Here is a 23174-nt window from a genome sequence, read left to right as displayed (position 1 = left end):
GTTCCCATCTCCATGGCAGTGTGTGTATGTGCGGGGGAGACAAGACGTTGTAGCTGTCTGTCAGGAAGGCAACGTTTCTGCTGTTGTAAATAGAGGAACACTTTGCCTGGAATCATTGCTTGGAGCCGGAGAGAGGGGAAGCTCTTTAAGTGCGAGACGGAGAGCAGATGGGAGACAAAAGACACGGCAAATTAAACGAGCCGGAGTTGGAAACCCTGGCGTAGAGATGTGCGGCGTGCGAGTAATCCTCACCTAAATCAGTGGAAGGAGAGTGGAGGAGAAAACTGGGTCCAGCTGACCATACAGACAGGATGGGAGGGAGGGGCGAGAGGTTGCAGGGCAGACATGTTTTTGTAGAAACTGAGAACACCCAGCCTGTTCTCACCTTCACTTGTAAAATACATGGGTCGTTTTTCAACCACCACTCTTGGGGCGCTGGTTGCCTAGCGGTTATGTAAGACAGATTAAGCCATTTTCAGAGCAGAGTAGTGTTAGCAATAACAAAAACACAAAATTACAGTGTGCGCTATGGGTGCATAATACTTTAGCAATTTACATATAATTTACACCTCAAAAGAAATGCTGCTCTTAACTACCTCAGACACTCTTTGGGTAAAACAGTTGTTATAATTGTGACACTTTGATAGCAGATCATTACCACACTACAAAACATTTTTGAATTTGCCTACACACCTACGCCTGTTGTGTAGTCAAATATACCTCTGCATTTATGCTTTGTCATTTAATTCCCTGCACTTTTTCTTCTGCATTTTCTCTGCAGCTAGACTTGAATAAGAACATAAGTTTTTTTAATTTAAAAAAAAAGTCTTTGATGCAGCAGGTGACCATGGGATATGTTGATATTTAACTGAACCCATTTATACGAAGTGTATAGAGCCAATACTAAGAGAGAGCCGTCACTTTGACATTGTGGGTGGTTTGATCAAAGGTTCTTCTGGTCTCATTGCGAATATTATCAGGGCGGTCCAGTGTTTTTGCAGGCAGTCAGGCAAGCAACCATCACAGAAAACACTGTGAACGCCGACACAGAGCTACTGTTCAGCGGAGATGCACACTGAAACGTTAGTGGCATTTATCCAGGTTGACACTCTTTTGTCTTCCTGCACACGAGATATCAAAACTTTCCCCCGTTGTTCTCAGAATGACTGATTTCCCTCCGAGGACTGATAGTTATCACAATAATAAAGGTGGGCATGCTCATATCAGATAAAGCGTTACATTCCTTCTGCTCCCTGTCAATCACCTGACACAGACAGACAGCACAGGGGGGAGGGGGAGTTCTTGCAGGAAATAATCCCTCAAACATATGTCTGCTATCAGAGTTTGTTGTCATATCTGTGTTTTCCATCCTTCCATCCTTCCATCCTGAGAGGCTGAAGGTATTACAGCCAGGCTAGCAGCTCTGTCTTGACCCAATGATGGTTGGGGCTAAATACTAGCATCAAGCTTTAGCTAATCTGATGCTGCATTGCTTTTGTCGTCATTTTTGTTTTTCTCTCAAGTGCACTATCCAGAACTCGGGTACTTCACATTGTTCTCACGTCATGTTTTGTGCCTTACTTTTTTAAGAAAAATTCTCCCCGTCATTATCAATGATATAAATGAATACCATCACTTCAGACTTTTGTTTAACTTTGGTTGTTATTTTTTGTGCTATTAATACATGTATTTGTTCTTACATAGTTTTTCTTTTCTTACCTTATTCTTTATTTGTAACCTCCTAAATTTCCCCCTAGGATAAAAAAAAATTCTCATCATTTGTGGGTGCTGGACAAAGATAGCTCTGTTGCTAGTGTTGCTAATGTTGCTTTGGACTAATCCAACTCATACTTGTGATTACAACAGTGAAAGTTGTGTACGGCAAAAGCTTGCCATTCGAGATAAACTTAGTCTCAAGCGTGCTGCCATCTAGCCACCATGGCTAAGAAGTTAGCAAGCTAACGAGCACTTTCCTCCAAGTATTAAATGCAAAGATATAAAGAAAGAATAAGGTCATTGGGCAAATCAGTGTTTCTTCTACACTTTCAGAACATTTCAAAAAGGTGCCCCTTGGTTAATACCACTAACAGACTTGATTTGAGAAACAAATTTGGAGACAGCATTAGACCATAATTACAAGCAAGAGAGTTCAAAAACTAGCTCAAGAAAGCCTTGTAAATGTCAACAAACAGTTGACAAAATGACCGCAAAACAACCATCGCAGACAGTTACATCCTAACAAAATCCAAAGTAAACAGTAATTTAAGCAAGTTACGTGATTTTAAATTGAACTAAAGCATTTGTTTGTGAGTGGTAGCACTGCTGCACGCTAGCTCTAACACATGAACACGTCATGTCAGTATAAAGGGAGGTTTGAAGGTTTTGAAAGCAGCACGAAAACTTCAACATACAGTATGGTTTGGATTCATTATCAGCAGTAAAGGTGTGTTGACGTTGTGGGACTCCAGCATTCAGTCCCCTTTTGCTGTAGATTTTAGATAGTCCACCCCTGCGAGAGAATGTTCTGTCTAAAAGCTGGAGGATCATCAAAGAAGTTTTGCATTAAGTGAACTGGGAGCCACTTTGGGTTCCTCTCAGCCTGTAAAACCCCCTGATTCTGCCCAGACGCCAGAAGAAACATCATCCATCTAATTCATTCTCAGGCCGATCAAATCATCAGATTATGATTACTTTGGCCCACCGGCATATGGCAGTAGAAGCCCCCTCAGATCCCGCTGGCACTGTTCATCAAATCAGGTATTGACATAGCGCTGATGCTGAGCAGATGTGTGATATACGGAGAACATCGTGTACAGACTACCTCCCATGCAACGCTGCACATTCACAGCAGGAAGTCCCCGACCAAAACTGCAGATTAACCGTAGCAATCAGTGCGAGGGCTCTTCTGCTCCCCGAGCCCCAGATTCTGCATGCGACCCCAGAGGTAGTTTAAAACTAGAAGCCATATTAACTCCCCAAATCTCTCCTCTCACGCATATGCCAGGACTGAATTATTACTGAACAAGCTGCAGCGAGGTTTACCGTAAAACACATGCATTATTTATGTAAAGTGTAAATGTGGTTGAACTGAATTTCCCAGATAAAATCATTTGCCATGTACTATTTGAAAAAAAAAAAAAAAACAGAGCAAGGTGAAGCATCTACTTGATTGACAGAAAATTAAGAGGTCACTATTTTTATTGTCTCTTAATGTCATTCAGTTATTGCAGGGAAGGGAACAATGACTTGCTTGGCTGTTGTTAGACACTGATTTAAATAGGTTGTCATCATTTTTCTGACACGTTAAAGAACAGCTAAGGCAACTGAGTGATTACTTAAAAGAAGTTTCAACCTTTAAGCACGCACAGCACTTAGTAGATGACATTTCAGTGGGAAATAGAACAGCTTCCTTATCATCCCTACCCTATTGTAGCCTGTTTTGTGCACATGCATATGACCTTTCACCCTCTGTGTCCCAAACTTGTTCACCTCGCGCATCCTGCCTTGTGGCTCAAACTTCCTCTGCAGACACCGGGAACTGTCACATCCACATCCAGCATCGCTGAAGCAAAGTAGGTTAAACTCATGCAGCGGCTAGTGACCATGAACATCTGTGAATATGCTGTTGTACATCACACTTCCGCTCTGGCGGGATCGCACTGGGGCTTAAAGAGGGGCAGGGAGGTTGAGCATGTGGGATTAGTGCCAGCTGGCCTTGCTGTGTATGTCGTGTTCCATCCACATGTATGTCTGTACATATGGCCCGGGCTGTAATGCAGCGCACGTCTTTGTCCACAGTTAGAGGGATTGGGGGCAGCAGGCTTCAGATTAGGGTCTGGATCCAGAGGAAGTTTCCCCCGTCTTTCCTGCTTCCTGCTGGCATGTGACACCGCAAGCAGCAGGATCAAGTATAGCAACAGGGTTTTCTTTTTTCTTCTTTTCCTTCTTCTATTTTTTATTTTTTTTTTAAAAAAAGCTCATCCACCCTAAAAGACATCACAGCAATAGTTTAAAGCCAGTAGCTCTGGACAAATCTCTTCTCTCTCACACGAGTCAGTGATAACTGGGACTGTAGCCAGCGTTAAGTGAGCGTGGGATTTTCACCCTGAGCTCCACGTGCTCCTGAGGCTTTTCCTGCACAACTGATATGAATGCTGCCTTTAGGAGAGTCCTTGAATCGGTTCTCAAGGCCTGGGAATTGGTTTCCCCTGCCCCAGCAAATGACTATTTTATGTATAGACCAAAATAAACATTGTATAGTTGTGAAACAGAAGAGTACGCGGCCAGTCAAATCGGTCCCTCTATTAGTTTAAATAACATTAAAGCCTCTGGATTCACTGGGTGGTCAGAGAAAGTTGTTAGTTTTGGGTGCGAAGAGCAGCAGGGGATTTACTCTTAAGAGTAGATTTTAAGGGATTTGTTTTTTAGGGGGGATAGGGATTATTGAAGCCTCTTGTTCTGTGGTGCACATCTTGAAGTTTAAATCCACAGTCTCCTGTTGTGGATCTTTTTTTTGGAGGGCAATGAGGGTAAAATTGTCTTCTAGCTCAGGCTCACACAGAAGTCATCTCCATATCAATTACTTCGCTATTTTACAATCCTACCCTCACAAGGTCTGCTGTTTACTCCGAAGCAATCACTCACACCATAATTGATTTTAGCAGATCATCATTCAAGCGTGACTGTGTTTGGTTTGACCCAATACGAAGGTAGCGGCCAGCTTTGGCCCCATGACTCTCTCAGTGCAAGCTGAAGACACTCATTTCCTGAGTGAGTCATAGAAGGTCATGTGGGGGGGATGTGGGTTAATAATGTAATTGGTGGACCACCTCTGTAAAAGAGCCGCCTACCACTAAACAAGAATGTTCCCTGGGACAAAACCGTTCTTACAACCAAGCTTTATTATCAAATGCATGGTTTGAACGACAGTAAGTAGGGCCAGGATTGAAGGATAAAGATAAGGCCTTGCCATTAATGTTGGTAAGCTTTTATTAAGGAGAGCATCCTGTGGTTTTGATTAGATTTGTAATGAATCAAGATTATAATCGTGGACATTGTTGCAGTCACTGGATCTCTCCATTAGCTAATGCACAGCTTCGTACTAATGGAAAACATGCACTTCATCTTTATCTGGGCAAATCATTCAAAGACAAAGAAGAATCCTTGTATTGTGGCTGCAACTAGTCATTTTTTTGTTGTTGTTTTTTTTTAATAATAGATTTATCTATTTAAATTTTATTCATTAATTATGTGCTGGATAAATTAATGAGACAAAGAAAAAATAATTATTTGCCTAAGTGGCACATCAAACATTTGAGATATTATCATTATTATTCACCTGGCTAATATGCTAATGTTGAACAGGAAGTTTAAAAAATTAAGAGTTTAATGGAAATTCACACAAGGAAAGAAAATATATTGTGGTTTCTGTACGTCCCACAAATACATGAATCAGTTATAAAATGGTGGCTAATCCTCTTTCCATACATGTGTCATCCCTTAGACACAGACTGCATCATACCTTAACCGACTAATGGCGTCTGAGTCAAAGAGTTTTTTTTGACATTTAAAGTTAACTTTACTCCACTTAGTTTCAAGAATAGAATGAATAGATACACATTTTGGGAAATCCCCTTATTTAAAAGAAGAAAAAGGAAAGAAAAGTGATACTTCTCTTGTATTTGTCATTTAAATACTACAGTCAGCAGTCAGCAGCCGATTGGCTTGGTGAATTTATTATGCCAAACAATAGTTAAACCCCTTGAAGTGTTCAGGTTACTGTTACACAAGACAAGGTAAAAAAATATTAAGCAGCGCTTGCAGCTCTCTGAAGCTCTGTTTAAGCGGGATACTAAAATCTCTAACATGCTAATGTTTAGCAGGTGGTGTTTATTCAGTTTTCTAGCTTAATTTAGTCTGCTAATATTAGCATTAGAACAACCCCTTGAAGTATTCGGTACTTTTATGGAAAACAAATGTAAAATTGTGTGTCCATAGCCGTGCTAGCAGCTCTCTGAAGCTATGTTTGAAATGAATGCTAAAATAAACTCAGCAGCCTATGCTAACATTAGCTATAACTACAGCTGAAACCCTTGAAGTATTCAGTTGCTTGGTGAGAAATATGATCTGGTTTAGGTGTGATATAAGTTCACACGAGTCCAGGAATCAGTTATGAATGTGCCTCCTCTGGCCACTTAGTACAAATATGCGTCTTAGTTTTAGATACAGACTGCATCAAAGCTCAGGGGACTGGTTGCATCTGAGTCAAAGACTTTGACATTTAATGTTAATTTGTGTCCAGTAAGTTTGAAGAAGTAGTTCCACGTTAGTGAAATCCCTTATCTATGTTTTCAGAGAGTCAGACATTTAAATTGATACCACTCTCATATCTGTTCTTCAAGTATGATGTCATAGGCACTAGGTAGGCAGTTGGCTTAGCTTAGCATAACAACGCAAAACAGGGAAACATGAGGCTGGCTGAAAATGACACATTTACTGCACTGATATGCAAGTTATTTCAGGAAATTAGGAGTATTTACCAAAAACTTCAAACTGTAGCTATACGCTCGTAACCATTAGAGCACATTGATGCATCTTTATGAAAGCTGTGTTTTATTTATCCTCATGGACAGAAACAAGTTTCCCCCTTACTTTCAATGTATATAGGCCAAAAACTGAGAAAATGTTGCTCAAGTAAAGCATTAAAGAATCATTTAAAAACATCCTTGAAACTTTGAAAACGCTAATTAGCTTAACAACAAGTATCCGCTGTAGCGTTCCTAGCCAGAGGTTTACAACACTAATTAGTCTTTATTTTCATCCACAGTCATTGTGCATTTATATTCTGCTGTCTATTAAAAACAGGGCCCACAAAGGAAATCCCTCAGCTGTTTCTCTGTTTTATCTGACCCCCATCACTGCGCTTCAGGATCGCAAACTCTTTCACAAGCTGCCGAAGTAAAAGTGGGCTGAAAGCTTCCTCTTGAGCCTGGTGACCTTGTTTTACTTTAATTGGCGCCAATTCCTGCCCATGAGGGAAAATAACAAGTGATGTTCCTTTTTTTCTTCTTTTTTTTCCCTTCCGCAACATGTACGCACAAAGCTGCTTGTGATATTAGATGTGCCATTCGTGTTGAGAGATTTCTGTTATCTGCCTTTAAGCTGGCTTAATGAAGCAAGAATGCACAGGGCTCTCTGCGCTTCATGAAGACGGAGACAACTGCGTGCGCTGGGGTAATTGAAAGAGAGGAATAAAAGATTGAAACGTAAAATTCAGGGGGAGAAAATATTAAAATAAGAGCGAGTCGTCGTCCCTTCTTGCTCGTTTTTACCCGGAGCGGTGACGCCCCCGATGGGCGGGGAATCAGGGCTGTAGGCTGTGTTAAATTGGCAAATTCACACTTAATGATAGAAAACTTAATCTGGATTGGTTTTATTAATAGAATTTCCCCCTGAGCCTAATGGAGAAGGAGGGAAGGCGCAAAACACTTTCAAGTGGAATAATTAAGACTCTTGGCCTTCTCTCCTTCTGTGGTTAATTAAGACAAATATTCAGGCTCTTGATATCTGCTGTTCCAGCTGAACAGGATGAAACAGACACGCAGCCACACTCACTGTCACTTTGCTGCATGACGAAGACTTTGGAGGTACTGGTTTTGGATTTAGGGCTCGCCTCTGTCTTTCCCCATCATCTTGGACCCCTATCTCTTCATGACTTGTGATCTTTTTTTTTTTTGTTCCCTCTTATGCAGGATGTAGTAAGAGCGGAGTGGAAACACTGACGTGAGCTGTGTACAAATTAGAGCTAACGTCGGCTGTGTTTTCTCCATCATATCTTTTAGTTCCTGAGGATCTGTCCCTGGAGGAGAGGGATGAACTATCAAACATCCGACGTAGGAAGCGAGAGCTGCTTGATGATATTGAGGTGAGTGTCTCCACATATGAGTTTATACAGTGTACTGTACGTTATCTCGGGGGCTGGGTGGTCCTCTTTTATTACACTGGTCCTGCTGTTTGTCCTGACAAGTGTCAGCTGCCAGATGATTTTATTGTGAAACATTCGTGTGGACTTTAGTCATAATCGGTGGCCTTTCAGTTTATTTGCCTACCAACTGCAGCTTTACTTGCGCCCTATAACCGATGCAAATAGACCTCCTTTGCATCTTTGCACGCCCAATATGCTGATAAAAAGAAAAGCGCCGACTTTTCCGCTGTGTACGGTTCATTCTCGGCTCTGTCTCATGTCATATGTCTTGTCAGTTTTTAACGAAATGAAGGAAACCGGCTGAAGCATGTGTTGCTGTCTCTTTCTCTCACTCAGAGGTTGAAGTTTGAGATAGCAGAAGTCATGACAGAGATCGAGCAGCTGACATGTGTTGGAGAAAGGTAAGTCGCAGATGTCTGGATACGTTCATATGTAATTATGTGCTTTGTGTATGTGATCGACAGCTTTGCCTTGTCTTAACATTGTCTAACACATTGTCTTATAGGGAAACCTTTGGAGTCAGTTTTATTTGTTGTTAATTTAACTTTCTACTTATTTTAACTTTATTTTAATGGCCGTCTACAGGCTGTCACGGAGCTCTCTGTGGGGTGGTGCAGTCGGGAAACTTAATCCTGTTGCTAATGTAAAAATTAACCTTATTATAGCAATTATATGAAATCTAAAATACCACCGGCCCTTTCAGAAGTAACAGCGCATAGCATGCATTTTAGTGTGTAAACTGTTGCTTTTTCTGCAAGAAAAACGCGTGACCTCTGCGATCCCTAAAGCCATGAATAAGAGCAATACTGGTTTTTACCTTCAGCCATAAACTGTGGTTCTAGCCCGACTGTGTTTTCATCCCACCTCGGGATTTGCATGCTCGGTCAAAGAAAATGGATTGCGAAGCTGCTTTGTTTTTTGAATTACACGCGGAGATACGGACAAGACCGATATACCGTACCTGAACAGGATGACTTTATATGGTCGCAAGGTCCTCGTGTCAACCATGTTCATTTCTCTTTGTGTAGATAAGCGATCACATCAATTTGCAATAAAGTAATTTCAACGGCCGTCGTTCTGTTTGTCAGAGATAATAGCATGTAAGGGTTTGGACAGAACAGCTGCATAAAACAAACGGTGTCAGTCAGTGTAGCATATGTGCCTGTATAAATCACTCAGGGTTGTCCCCCTGAGATAAATCAATGTGCGCTCACGGTGCGCGCTGTTTGTCACCGTTACATTATCACCTGCACATCTGATGTCTGCAGGCCTTTTTTTTTATTTGTCTGTGTGCTTGATTGTTTTATAGATCCCACTCTGACATGAACACACACACATGTAACGGCGCAATAGATGTTTAAAAATAACATCTGTTATTATCCGTGTTTTTTTTTCTTTTTTCTGGTGAATAACGCACGTCTCTACACTTGTGTTGCAGTAAAACATCCCAGAGAAACAAACAGATTGCCATGGGCAGGAAGAAATTCAACATGGATCCCAAAAAGGTATACTGCAGTATTTTTGTTATCGCAGCAGCCTCGAAATGAATGTATTTGCTGGAGTAAATAGTGAGCCGTTCTCAGCTGTTGAGATCCTGTCCTTTTTCCGTCGTCCATTTGTGATGAACGTCCATCCTGTTTCCCCCTCCCTCCTCTCTCTCTTTCCCCAGGGTATCCAGTTCCTGCTGGAGAACGACCTGCTCCAGCACACCCCCGAAGACATCGCCCAGTTCCTCTACAAAGGCGAGGGTCTCAACAAGACGGTCATCGGAGACTACTTAGGCGAGCGGTGAGACAGAGCACCTTATCAGGCTGAGGGAGAAAGCCCTCCTTATAGCGGATTTACGCCTCCTCTGTGATTAAAGAAGGAAATTATGGGCGGGATGCACTGATTGAAGAAGGAGCACGTGATTGATCCCTTCCAACATGAATCTCTGAGGCAGTGTGGGCGTCTTGTCACAGTCCACCCATGTGGACTTATAGCTGGTGATAAAACAGCCATCCAGTTCCTCACGTCTTGGACCGGGCCGCCGGATAATGAAGAAAGTCCTGCAGCGGAAACACAGCAGCTGTGTTGGAAAGCCAAAAGAGCAATGTAATGGATGGTGTGTGTAAAGATGAGATGGGATTGTTAAACATCCAGTATGAGACAAAAGGCAAAATAAAATAGTATTGTGAGCTATAGAGTGAGCTATAGAGAGAATGAACATCAAAGGTCCACTAAATAACCACTAAACTATGACTCACCATAATGCTTAAGGCTTCACAGTGATTAATATAGACCTACAATAAGATCTTCTCACCTTCTGTGGCTAGCAAAAAAAAAGTTTTTTCAAAGAAATTTAACCAGAGGTCTTTTTTCAGGCCAAGGACCCCAAACTGATGGAGAGATTAAGTAGGGACCCCCTACCTGCTATATGTGTTCTGTATTGAACTCCTAGTGCTGTTCGCAAATATACATTATTATTATCATAATTTTGTTTCAGATAATACACAGGTTCAACTAATAATTTTTTTAATTTCAAACATGTGCGAAAGTAGGGTGGCAGTATGCATTTAAGAAAGGAGCCGTCGGGGACAGGTTGTGATTGATAGATGATCTTTGATTGTACAGAGCAACAAACACCAGGCAACGTCACAAATTAAATGTCAGACAGAAGATATGATACGAAGATTGATAGTACGAGTAAAGGTGGAGTCAGTCTTTTCTGAGAAAAAATCTTTCAGCCCTTCGTTACCTCCGTCAGAAGCAGGCGGGACATCGAAAAAGTGGCTTACAGGATGCGTGATGTGTAGTGACACAAGCTGCTTCGCTACTTGAGTGAAACTACGTTTTTTTCCTGTTAACTCAGAGGTTGAACACTAAGTCAAAGTGCCCAAAACGTTTTTTTTTGTCTGCATTTGCTCAGCTCCGCTCACACTCCACCTTTTAGCCCTTTTTTAAGTAGCGACAGCGATAGCGCCACACTTCAAAAGCGCTCTGCAGCAAACTCGCAGAGGGTCAGTCCATCCTTATATGAAGTCAGTGTTGCAAGCTCAAGCCTTTTTTTATGCGTGCACAGAAAAGACAGCAAGTGGAGCATGACACGATATTCGCTCGTTGACAAAATGTACTCATGGCTTAGACTCGTTTAAGCCATCCTTTTTTTTTTTGCATACAAAGAAGCGTAGGATCTGCAGGTAGTGAATGAGTCTGGCTGCTCTCTATACTGACATGAAGAATGAGAAAAAAATGGTTTATTTGTTTTTTGTTTTTAGTCTCATGAACCGGTCCAGCCTTGTATTGGACTAGCTGAATTAGCTCGGCTGCCTGATCCTCTCCGCCCTTTAATCCGCGCAAGAAATCACCTCTACTACTTCTAGTAGTAACGCCTCGCTTGAGTACAGGTGCTACTTGTGCGTCATTGGGCAGATGTAGTCAGACAGTAGCTGAATCGATGAAAAACAGAAACACTGAAAAAGACTGAGGGGGGAGTCGGAGGGACTCGGGCGGGGGAGTCGGGGGGTGGGGGGTGCTCTCGTTGCCAATAGGCTTTATTTGCGGAGAATCATCAAAGAGGCCACCTACCCACTGGAAATCACACAAAACACAGGCTGAGAGTTTACACTCAGTAATTATCACTAATTAAGCTTATGCAAGTAGCAGGAACCTATCATTACATGCTGAGCAGAGAGAAAGATGAAGAGAGGAAAACAGGTGGGGGACACAGGGACAGGACATTGAGACGGGGAAAAAGGAAAAATAACTAGAAGGGGGATAAGTGGCCCCGTACAAATGAACTTCATCACATACAATACGCTTGCTGTTATCAGACTGTGTCATGTATACAGTCCTATTTTTATTTCAGCTTTCTTTTTTCTTAATAAAAAAGCTGCCTACAGCAATAGCCTTACATGTAACTCTCACAGGAGATTGTATGGCGCAATATATTCACTAAAATGAAGAAAGCAAGGGGAATGTTATTGCAATGCAAGTTTATTGTTAGTCTCCCCTCCAAATACGCAAAACACTAAGTCTGAAAATCCCTGGTTTGAATTAAGCAATACCCGATACCGAGATGAAGCAAGATCAGGATTGGCCCAGTGTTCAGAACAAATGTGATCAGAGAGGCTGTGACCGCAGTCGGAGAGCAGCTGATGACTTTTCCAAACACATACACACAAAAAAAACTTTCCAACGCCCAAACAAAAAAGAGCCTGTTTTAGTCTTTTAGCTGTTTTTCATCAGTCATACGCACCGCCGCCCCCCCCCCAGGGCGGAGAGACATTCAACATTGTCCAGCTGTTTCAATTGCTTCCAGACCTGCGCAGTGTCTGATGTGAATAAGGGCGCAAACACGATAGGAATGCTGAGAAAAAGGAATCCAGCTTTGATGGATTAAATATGTTTTCCCAACACCCCGTCCTCTGGGTTCACATAGTTTTCATAGGTGTTTCCTGGATGGATTTTCTTGCTCTGTGAAAGGAAATTGCTAGATGTTGAATAAACATGCGTTTATGTTCTTCTTTTTCCATCAGGGACGACTTCAACATCAAGGTGCTTCAGGCCTTTGTGGAGCTGCATGAGTTTGCAGACTTAAACCTCGTCCAAGCGCTACGGTCAGAAGAGTGATTATAGCTCAAATATTGAGCAGGAAAAAAAAATGTTATTGTAATTACTACAGCTACACTATGCGCACCCTGACACCTTTCTGTTTTAGGCAGTTCCTGTGGAGTTTCCGTTTGCCGGGTGAAGCCCAGAAGATTGATCGTATGATGGAGGCGTTTGCCTCGCGGTACTGCCAGTGCAACCCCGGAGTCTTCCAGTCGACAGGTCAGTTTCACAGCAGGTTACTGCAGCGTAGGCCGGTCACGATGCTCGAGTCACTGCTCTCACGGCTCAATCAATGCGGACCCGTTCAGTCAAAACAATTCAAATCTTTCGAAACTCCCAGACTAGCTACACCCTGTGGTGCAAGTCGTCCCAGTTGAGAATCACTGGAGCAAAGTGTGAAATCCAATATGTTGGACATAGTCAGAGCATTGACAGGCAGTCTAGTCTAATGTGCCAACAGAAATAAAGCCCGAGGGTCCATAATAGGATGCACCAGAGGTGGCCTGTTTTTTAAATGTATTTCTGTCATTAAGCTGTAGGAGTTACTGTAACTAAAGCTCGATGGGGATTAACCCGATTAAAGTAACCACAGATTCCATCTCATTGCAGCACACGAGCAGTAAACAACCAGCAACAAACAAGGGCCATTCATTATTCAGGAAGACTCCACCTGGCTGAGTGATACATGGTCTTGTGATAAACAAAAGTCTACAGCTACAACTGTCTGTAAATAATTAAAAAGGTTTTAGAGCTACCTATTATTGTAGCGGCTGCATGTGGTCCCTTGGAGGTGGGATAGCTCTGGGTAACGGATTCCCTTCTTAGGTAACTAAGTTCTTATGTTTAAATTTTAAAATTTAGCTTCATTAAACTAAATGCAACACTTATCAACAATATCAGATTTATTGATGGAGAATTTACTATAACCGGTACCAGAATCAGATGGTTTGCAGTATGAGGAATTAAGCGTGCTTCATCCTTCAGAAGCTTCGCAAAATCTGAAGCGCACTCTTTACATGAATATTTATGTGTGTGAGAGAGACGTTTCGGCGTGGGTGCAGCACAGAGCACCAGCACGGACACGATCACGGACCTTTAGTTACTTATTAATGAGGAACCAGTTTGTCTCAGAGCTCATCAGTTTTTTTTTGACTACGCTGACATTCCTCTCGCTCCACAACCTCTCTCCTCACAGTAGGCTACTCGCTGTGTGCAAAGCAGATAATGGGCAGCGCACACCACCACCAGGACCAAAGTGTGTCAGTGAGAGCGGACAGACAGATTGGAATGAATGATTCATTTACAGGCAGCCACTGGCCCGTGTGCGTCTGAACATTAACGCCCTGTTGAGAGGCTATAAAGCCTTTTCCCTCCACACACACACGCGCGTTCCACTCACACCCATTTTTTAAATGAATTCTGAAAGATTATTCTGAGAAACTTCTATCAGTCACTGAGGAAATGGCTGTAAATTATTTACTAGAAAAATATAGGTTCAGAACAGGGGTCTTCAACGTTTTTTAGGCCGAGGACCCCCAAACTGATGGAGAGAAGTAATTATGTGTTCCATATTAAACCTAAACATACAGATAACATTTTCTGCTTCCATTTATTTATACATATATATATAAAAATGTGTAGTCAACCAAAGATTTTGCGACTGTCTTAGAACAGGGGTCTTCAAACCCCCAACAGACAGATAGATTAAGTAGGGACTCGGGGGTTTAGTAAAATGTATATCTCAAGATTTTGCTGCCCCCCCACCCCCCTTTTGTGCATTAACTGGTTTAGGTTTTGAAGATTTGGGGCACAAATAAAAAGGACTATATGTTCAAAAGAAAATAGCACCCGATTATCACAAGGAACACAGATTATCACTCTATGCTGATGACATCCTGTTGTATCATTGTAGCCAGTGGGTGTTTGGCTAAAAGATGCCGGATATGTGGGTCAACTAGCCTGAGCTAGTCACCTTAGTGGTCCAATAGGAGTTAAGAGTCTGTGACCAAACAGTTTACACTCAGTCAACAGTAAAAACAAGGTATTTGCTCAGCAAACAGGACGTGTTAAGTTTGCTTGCCAACAGGATACGGAGTGTCGGTTTCTTTTGCTGTCCATGTGAATGGGAAGCATTTGTAAACAAAACAAAAATCAAACAAAATCCTCCCCTTTGTATGTAGAGATTGCAAATCCTGAGACCTGAAAATGTTACACTAAACAACTGTACAAAGAAAATATATAGAAGGAAAGAAACCACGCCAAAATGATGGCGGTGTATACGGTGAATATGTCATGTTTTTTATTGCTGCAGGCAGCTTATTTCATTGGCTATTACAAACAAAAGATGAAAACCATTCGTTTCCCTTCCTGTTGCTTTCAGATACCTGCTACGTGCTGTCATTTGCTATCATCATGCTGAACACAAGTCTACATAACCCTAACGTTAGAGACAAGCCCCCAGTGGAACGCTTCATCTCCATGAACAGAGGCATCAATGAAGGTGGAGATCTGCCAGAGGAGCTGCTCAGGGTGAGGATCTGTCTGCAATGAGTGTGTGTGTGTGTGTGTGTGTGTGCACGATGATTGATATTTGTGGTCGTTCTGTCGCATGGTACGCAATACGAATGATTAATAGTTTCCTTCTCCTGTCTGCAGAACCTCTACGACAGCATCAAAAATGAGCCCTTCAAAATCCCAGAGGACGATGGGAATGATCTGACACACACGTTCTTCAACCCAGACAGAGAAGGCTGGCTCTTAAAGCTCGGTACGAAGAAGTAACCTTGATTGTGTTGATATGTCCATATATCAGCAGAGCCTCAGCATCACTCTCATGAGCAGTGTGTTGTTTGTCTGTGTTCGACTCGTTTACGATGGGATTTCAGGCGGCCATGTTGGAGGTTGACAGGAACTGGGCAGCAGTGTCTGAAAATTTCTGAGTGTGTGACTCAGCCTTAAATAAGCACTGTGAGCACGGGAATGTTAATATTTATCTCAAAACACTGCTGTGCCTTCTTCCGCCTAAACACCCAAGCTAATTGAATGATGAAATTAAAGATAGTCGTGGCTAGTTTTTTTTTTTTTTTTAAATGGGCTGCTTCATTTTTTATTTTTTTTTACCAGAATGTTTATTTATGCTGTCTCAAGTGGCCACTAAAGGAACTGCAGTGTGTTGCACTTCTGCTTTAGCTTTATTTTTTTTTACCACTTGTAATACGAGTGGCAATATTGAAAACTAATATTTGTAAGCGCAGGATGTTTGGCCTCACTAAGTGTCACTAACCATGACACTTCCAACTTCTCTCTCCATCTCCCTGTCATGGGGAGTTTTGTGCTCCCTGTCTTTTCCAAACACCTTTTGTTTTTTGTTCCTCACTCCCTCCCCACGACCTCAGTTTCACCCTTTGTTCTTTCTTTCTGTTCTGTGATGGCTGTTCCCTCTTAAAACTCTGTATTAGGAGGTAGGTAACGCTTCTTCCTCCTCCATCCTCCCAATTCATCACGGAGTGCCCTTGTACCGACACTGGCTGCCATTTTTTTTTTCCCCCCCTTATCGCTCCAGGCCCCTGAACATGCTGGCTGCCTCATATAATTGGCCTGTTGTATCGGAGCCTGTACGTTGGCAAACAAATTTCTAATCACTGTGAGGTCATTCGGAGGCAATGCCAGTTGGAGGTCGGTGCTCGTTCTGCATGTTAGTCCTGGAAGAGGCTGGATGAGACGCTGAGGGCTCGTCTCAGTTTGCGCGTTAATATTTATCTTGAGAAGCCTTAGTGTAAAAGACATCTGTCATCAAATCGCAGTGCTACTCACTGTATCTCATTTTTATCTTATCTGCTCTGCTTTCCAATGTTTGCAGCGTGCTAAGCTAACTCTGACGCAGCTGCTTAACATTTACTGCATTATCACGATATGAGGATGCCGTCATCCTTTTACAGTTGCACCCACTCTTTCGTTAAAGCCGCAGAATCACAATTTTAATGTAAAAAGTTAGTGAAGACTTCTGCAGGCTTTGGTGCTGGCTTAAGTAATATTAGCCTGCGTTGGTCTGACATAAGTGACTTCTGCTCCCTTGTCCATTCCCAGAAACAAGCATCCAGGGATCACGCTGAACAGATCGCCTCATGCTCTTAACCTTTAGGGACTCCCCCGGCACATCATACAGCTCCTTTGTAGCTATCTTCCAGAACAGTCCTGCTCGAGCTTTACGGAATGGGCTGCTTCAGTGTGCGCTGTGGGAATGCATACATGCTGCTGTGTGGCTGGTCAAGTAAAGGAGACCCTTTCTCATTTTCCCTCCTCTGTTCCTGCCCCGGAGGGTTGCACCTTCACCGATATCCCCTCCCTCTTTATTTCCGGTTTGCTGTCTATCAAACCAACCGCTAGTTCATTTTTCATCCAATTTATCAACATGCGTTAATTCCTCATCTAATTACGGCTCCATCAGAGCAACTACAAATGCTTAATGGGGGGGGGTATTGTTGGGTTGAAGCTCTGTGCTGGTGTACTGTGGCGTTGAATATGATGCACAGCTGCACCGCTCTGACGCTCCATACACTCTCATGACACTACGCCGTAGACAGGGGCCGAGTCTGCCGCTGTGCTTGAATCCATCATCATCAAACGTGAGCAGCATGTCAGAAAATTGGGTTTTTCCAGTCAGGCAGAGGAGCCTCAGTCACTCTGAGCACCTCTGTCGATCACATGTTTAATGAAGAGACCTGAAGGAGATGCTAGGGGAAATGAATTCATTCGAAAGGAACAGTCCTAGACAAAAAAAGAGCAACCGTTTCATGATAATGTTCAGCTAATGTTCAAACAGTGTAAGAAAGGAGGTAATTCAACTGTATGATTGTTGTTTAGGATGTAGTTTGTGGTGCTGTTAAAATGGATTGAATTAAACTGAAACGTTCCTGTTATTTAGCCTAACCTAAAATGGGATATCCAAAATAAAATAATTCAATAGTACTAACAAGCCACATATTTAATGCAGCACTGTTATATTAGAATCCATCCAGTTTACTTCGTGTACTTAAAGAACTGGCATATCACTGTATCATTATGCTAGAGTATGACTTCAAATGTAAACAAGGCTAATATGAGAATCTTTACTTCCTCGCACAATTTTAAACCGTCATTCTCTTGTCGATAAGCAAACAGATGAATGATAAATCGACCTCAGAAACGTGCAAACAGTGCGGGGTGTAGATGTCGCAGAATAAATTCGAGAATGAAAGTAAACATGTGACCGCGGTCTGTTAACAGCTCTCAAGGCTGCCTCTTAGTTTTATTTATTCATTGGGCCGTATTTAAATTATCATTTGATTATATTGCGGGAAAACGCACCTTATGCAAAGTGACACAAGTGTTGCTCATAAATAATGTGATGCTGGATGTTACCCCCCTCTCGCTGCATCGAATGAAAATCTGGGTCAAGTCAACATTACATATTGATTACATCAGTAACGGCTGCTTTGTGCATATTCCACCCAGTCAGCACTCATGTTATTATGGTGAACATATTGCAGCTTGTGCACTGACATCAACCGCAGTTGTTTGTTGTTTTCTTTTTTTTTTTGATTACATAGGTTAATTGCTCATTGCATCACTGATGGTGTAATTAACAGAAAAGAAGTAATCCAGTAATCCTAATAATCTAGTTTTATCGGATGATGGAGGCAGATGGAGAGCGTGTGTCTCCTACAATGAGACGTCCTTATATTGTTCCTACAGTTTAATCGTATAGAAGAAAAGAAAGGCTTTGGTTCAGGCTTGAACGCATAAAACGGATCAACTGCAGTCGTTAAATTTTTTTAAATTTCAATCCCATGAATCCCGCTATTCAGACCAGTCGAGCGCATTTGTGCTTGAGCCGTCACGTGCACGTGGTGTGAACATGCCTGGGATTTCTCCCGGAGGGTAACGCTGGGTTCAAGCGTCTGCACAACCCACCCTCCCCCCCAAAGTCAGTCTCAGTGGACGGGGAGGGCGGGTGGGGGGGGGTTCGCTGGAGGCACGTCCAGCCTCTGATGGAGCCTTTTTAATGCAGGAAAGATGGTGATCAGAACCAGATGTGGCACGTGGAGCTGAGGTCTCCTGCAGGTTTGCTTCTACATCCACAAACACTGTCACCTCTTCAGCTCTGAGCTCATGCGCTCTGTGTGTTTCTCCCCCCGCAGGCGGCCGGGTGAAGACGTGGAAGAGGAGGTGGTTTATTCTGACCGACAACTGCCTCTATTACTTTGAATACACAACGGTAAGTTGGCAGATTGGTGTGTGTGTTTCTGATGTTAGGGTTAGGGAGTTAGGGTTTGGCAGATTATCAGCAGAAAATAGATGGAGTGGATGATGCAAACGTACTAATCTGCTTTTGTTGCTGAAAGACACCACTTTATTGTGTCTGCATGAAAACTATGATGTGACAGCCATTAGGTCGTTGGCTTAGCTTAGCATTAAAACTGTTTCGGACTGAGAATATACTCATTAGCCTGTCTAGCGCTTGTTAGTTTACATTTTATATATGTCGTATGTGGAGTCTGCATTTAGAAAAAGCTCATATAGGTAGGGAGTCCCTACTCAAGCTGTCCATCAGTTTGAGGTCTTTGTCCTAAAAAACGTTGAAGACCCCTACTGTAGAGAGTCGCGGGGCCGAGCTGGAGCCTATCAGCGCCGTCACTGGCCGAGGCCGCCTCATCTAACACAGAAACATCGGTTAGACTCACACCTTTGGCCAATTTAGAGTCACCAATTAACAGAACAAGCCGGAGCTCAGGGAGAACATGCACACTCCACTCAGAAACACCACAGCCCGTCGGCCAGGAGCCAGAACCTCCTTCCTGTGTCGCATCGGTGTTAACTGCATCATGACCGCCTTGCTAAAATATCAAACGATTCCTTCAAAAACCCACCTATAGATTATTGCACATGTGACCAAAGGCCAAGTCTAGACCAAGAGTCTAAGTCTAAGACAGATAAAGAATGACAAGCTGCTGCTTTGTTTTTTTTCTCAAAGTCTTTGTCTCTCCCACACACTCCAAAGACACTGTCCCAGGTCTTTGCCTTCCAGCTCCTCCATTTAACAGATGCAGCCCCAATGACCTAAATGAACCTCACCCCAGCAATTAACATGAAGCATCATAGGAAACATCTGCAAGGTCTGCAGCACACATCTGGCCCTGCTAAGCTGTAGGCCAAGTGCCTCCCCCAACCCCACAAGCACGTGTCCCTCAGAGCAGACAAGCGCATAATGCACAGGGGGGCACACGCTCTCAAAAAAAAAAGGCACACGGGGAGCCAGCTGTGAGCCGCTGTCCCTGAGCATTTCCTCCCCCTCGGCTGTGCCTCCTCATTAGAAGGAAGATGACAAGCAGGGCACGGGGGGGTGTTCCTCAAGGTCCACCCCCCGACACACACATACACACACACACACGCATAACACATCTGGCCCTGCAGGCACAATAGCAAGCACTGGAGGATGCAGGGTGTAGGGTTACGTCTCCCTCGGGTGGTGTCCCCCACATGACCAGGATGAATAAAAACCTCCAGTGTTCTTTAATTACACCTTGATTTTTTACTCAGACGCTGTCAGGCTCAATATAACATGAAAAGACACTTTACGCATAAACACAATGACTGTTGCTTAGATTTAAAAGAACCTTGCTAGAAAAATCGCCGCTGTGAGAGTAAATATTACAGCCGCCTGTTGTATGAGAATTCACCTTTTTAAGTGAATTCACAGCACATTTTTAGCAATAAATGGTCACAACAACTTGTGCGCTGCCTCTCCCGTGTACTCTAATCCACCAAGAAGAGCCTGCCAGCGGCTCTGTGAGGCTTTGCTTAATCTTTAATCTGAGCTAAATCAGACCGCTAACACATTTGCAAGTTAAAATGCTAATGTTTAGCGGGTTTAATGCTCGTGGTCTGGGCTTAGCAAGTTAGCATGCTAACATTTGCTAACTATGATTGGACACGTGAACGCTACAATCTTGTGAAGTCAGGAAGTTCTCTCCTCAGACTTCAGCAGTAAACGTAATGTGCAGAAATGTGTAAAAATACTTTTCATAGTGTCTATTCAGTATTTAGTGAATGAAGTTCTGTCAGTGAAGGAGCAATAACCTCGATCCTTTGATTATTTGTATCGCTGCTCCCTCTTCATACTCAGATCATTGTGCTGATCCTAGATAAAGAGGATTTGTTAAAGAGATACTGAATGGGTGAGTAACGATGCACATTTTCTATCTTCAGGATAAAGAGCCTCGTGGGATCATCCCTCTGGAAAATCTCAGTATCAGAGAGGTGGACGAGCCAAGAAAACCCGTAAGGACCGAATCTATCAAACCTTCTGTCCTCCCAATCCAAAAACCACAACTTCAATTCTGTCTTTTGTGAACACCTCCCGTTTCCCCAGAACTGTTTCGAGCTCTACAACCCCAATCACAAGGGTCAGGTGATCAAAGCCTGCAAGACGGAGGCGGACGGGCGGGTCGTCGAGGGCAACCACGTGGTGTACAGGATATCGGCCCCCACTCCGGAGGAGAAGGAGGAGTGGATCAAATCCATCAAGTAAGAGGCGTCGGCGTTCGCGTGGATCCATTTACACTGAGAGGGCACTTAGCCAACGCCAGCCTGCTCCCATGTGGGACTTTCTCATGTCTGACCTTGACAGTGAGAAACCAGCACACACACTGTGTGCTGTGTGAGCCTAATCACAACTGCACAGACCAGACCGAGTGCGCACACACACACACGCATGCACGCAACACATGCAGGCCGGTGACTAAATGTGACTCTGTTTCTCACACCTCCATGCAGATAACACTCAGAGGTGATTTCTGCTCTGCTGGATAAGCGCGCTTCCCTTTGAAAGAAACACACACCCACACACTCCCACTCAGACACTTGCTGCACACTTTTTGGCAGCAGCATTCGCGCCTCGCATCCAAGCGCTGTCTCGTTAACCAGCGAAGAGAATGGAGGTGCTGCTGGAAATTGGACCCAGTGGGTAATTGATCAGCTCGCTGGTTATCATCCACTCATCTGCAGCTTCGCCGGCAAATTTGATCAATATCGGGGACAGAAAATGATATTACTCAATGCATCCGCGCTCTAATGATGTTAAAAAATCCACTTAGCATTGACAGATGTGCACATGTGGAATGAAAGGGGTGAGCTGCCGTTAGGGTGAGGCCTGCTTCATGGACAGTAAAAGAGATTGGAAAAAGGAGAGGGCGGAAGATTTAGAGTGAGCCGACCTTCAGACGACACGCCGCGTTAAACATCCCGCATCGCTGTCAGGGGCTTCACGGCGAAAAGGGGACGGGTCTGCAGCAGGAGCGTCGACTCGTTGTGGTTCAGGTCGGCCGCGCGTCACAATGTGTCACTGCTGGAATAATAATGATCACAGATCGGACTCCGCGGGACGGGGCTGTGCTACAGCGACAGCACTCTGTCTCTTGACTCGACTGGTGAGGCGGCAGACTGTCCTGTGGTCAGCAGATTTCACACACACACGTATGAATGCACACACACACGCATACGCACGCCTGACTCATCAGCAAACTGGAAACTGCTGCTGTGGTAGCTATAAAACGTGCACGCACACACACACACATGCATACACAGGACAGGGCGTCCCAGCGGCTCAACTGCTGGGAAGCATAATTACTCAGCATTGTTCCCATATTTGGTGTCTCACTGACAGCGCATCAGGACACGAAGCTTTCACTCTTGCGTCAGAAACAAGCATTAGCACTTTAACAACTTAAAACAGCCGCTGTCTGGTTCTTTTAATGGTGAAATGTGTCCTGTAATGACCAAGCAGCAACCTCCAGTGTTAAAACATAAAAGCAACTTGAGGCTAAAAACAGTTCCTACAATGGCCACTAGGGGCTGCCTCCTAAAACAACCCAATGGACCTCCATGTTTAAATGTCCAGCTGTACAGCAGGAATAAACGTGTTTACAGCCGGGTACCAAGACATGCATTTGGTCTCTGTAGCAAATTTCCCCGCTGGTGGTAAAGAGAGTGCGTAACGTCATCTCTTTAAATAACATCAAAGCGTAAAGTTATGCATTATTGAGGGCGTGCCAGCTTTAATTAAGACGTGGGTGGTTTTGTGTTGCTAGCAGTCTGCATATTTCTGGATTAGCCAGAGGTTCGTCACACTTAGCCTCGAAACCAGCCTCCTAGCTGTTGACGTCACAGATAATCCTTGCATCTTTATGTACAGTTCATAGTAGTCACGAGCTCCCAGATCAATTCCACGAATAGTAATCAACAACCTCTGCGGCCTCCTCTCCTTGTTGACGCTATGTGTCTCATCTCCCTCGTACTGCTGCTGTCTTCCTAGCAGGAGGCCAATAAGAAAAGTGTAATAAAAGTGCGATTAATGTAATGTAAATGCCAAGGAACTGTGATGTAGCAACTAGCTGATAACCTGCTTTGGTGGAGCAGACCAAAACAGAGCAAAAAAAATATTGCTAATGTTTAATTGTTGAGATATTTGTAGCAGGAAGTGGAGAGGACAAACCACCACCATGACATAGGGGGATACGATTTGGGAGGCCCTTAGACTATATTATGGGTACATGTGGTT

The 23174-nt window shown here is 43.4% G+C and overlaps 1 protein-coding gene across 1 annotated transcript in view; it reads left to right on the top strand.

Annotated features, from left to right (window-relative positions):
• cyth3a (cytohesin 3a) overlaps positions 1–23174 on the top strand; it is a 31501-nt gene that overhangs the window by 6832 nt on the left and 1495 nt on the right. Inside the window, exons 2-12 of the mRNA XM_047609161.1 lie at positions 7842–7924; positions 8321–8385; positions 9423–9489; positions 9654–9772; positions 12502–12582; positions 12684–12796; positions 14958–15106; positions 15233–15344; positions 18757–18833; positions 20825–20896; positions 20988–21142. Of these exons, the coding sequence (XP_047465117.1) occupies positions 7842–7924; positions 8321–8385; positions 9423–9489; positions 9654–9772; positions 12502–12582; positions 12684–12796; positions 14958–15106; positions 15233–15344; positions 18757–18833; positions 20825–20896; positions 20988–21142 (1093 nt within the window). The remainder of the gene's footprint in view (positions 1–7841; positions 7925–8320; positions 8386–9422; positions 9490–9653; positions 9773–12501; positions 12583–12683; positions 12797–14957; positions 15107–15232; positions 15345–18756; positions 18834–20824; positions 20897–20987; positions 21143–23174) is intronic.

The sequence above is a fragment of the Mugil cephalus genome, chromosome 16, assembly GCF_022458985.1.
Source record: "Mugil cephalus isolate CIBA_MC_2020 chromosome 16, CIBA_Mcephalus_1.1, whole genome shotgun sequence".
NCBI classification, from domain to species: domain Eukaryota; kingdom Metazoa; phylum Chordata; class Actinopteri; order Mugiliformes; family Mugilidae; genus Mugil; species Mugil cephalus.
This window is presented reverse-complemented; position numbering and strand designations above follow the sequence as displayed.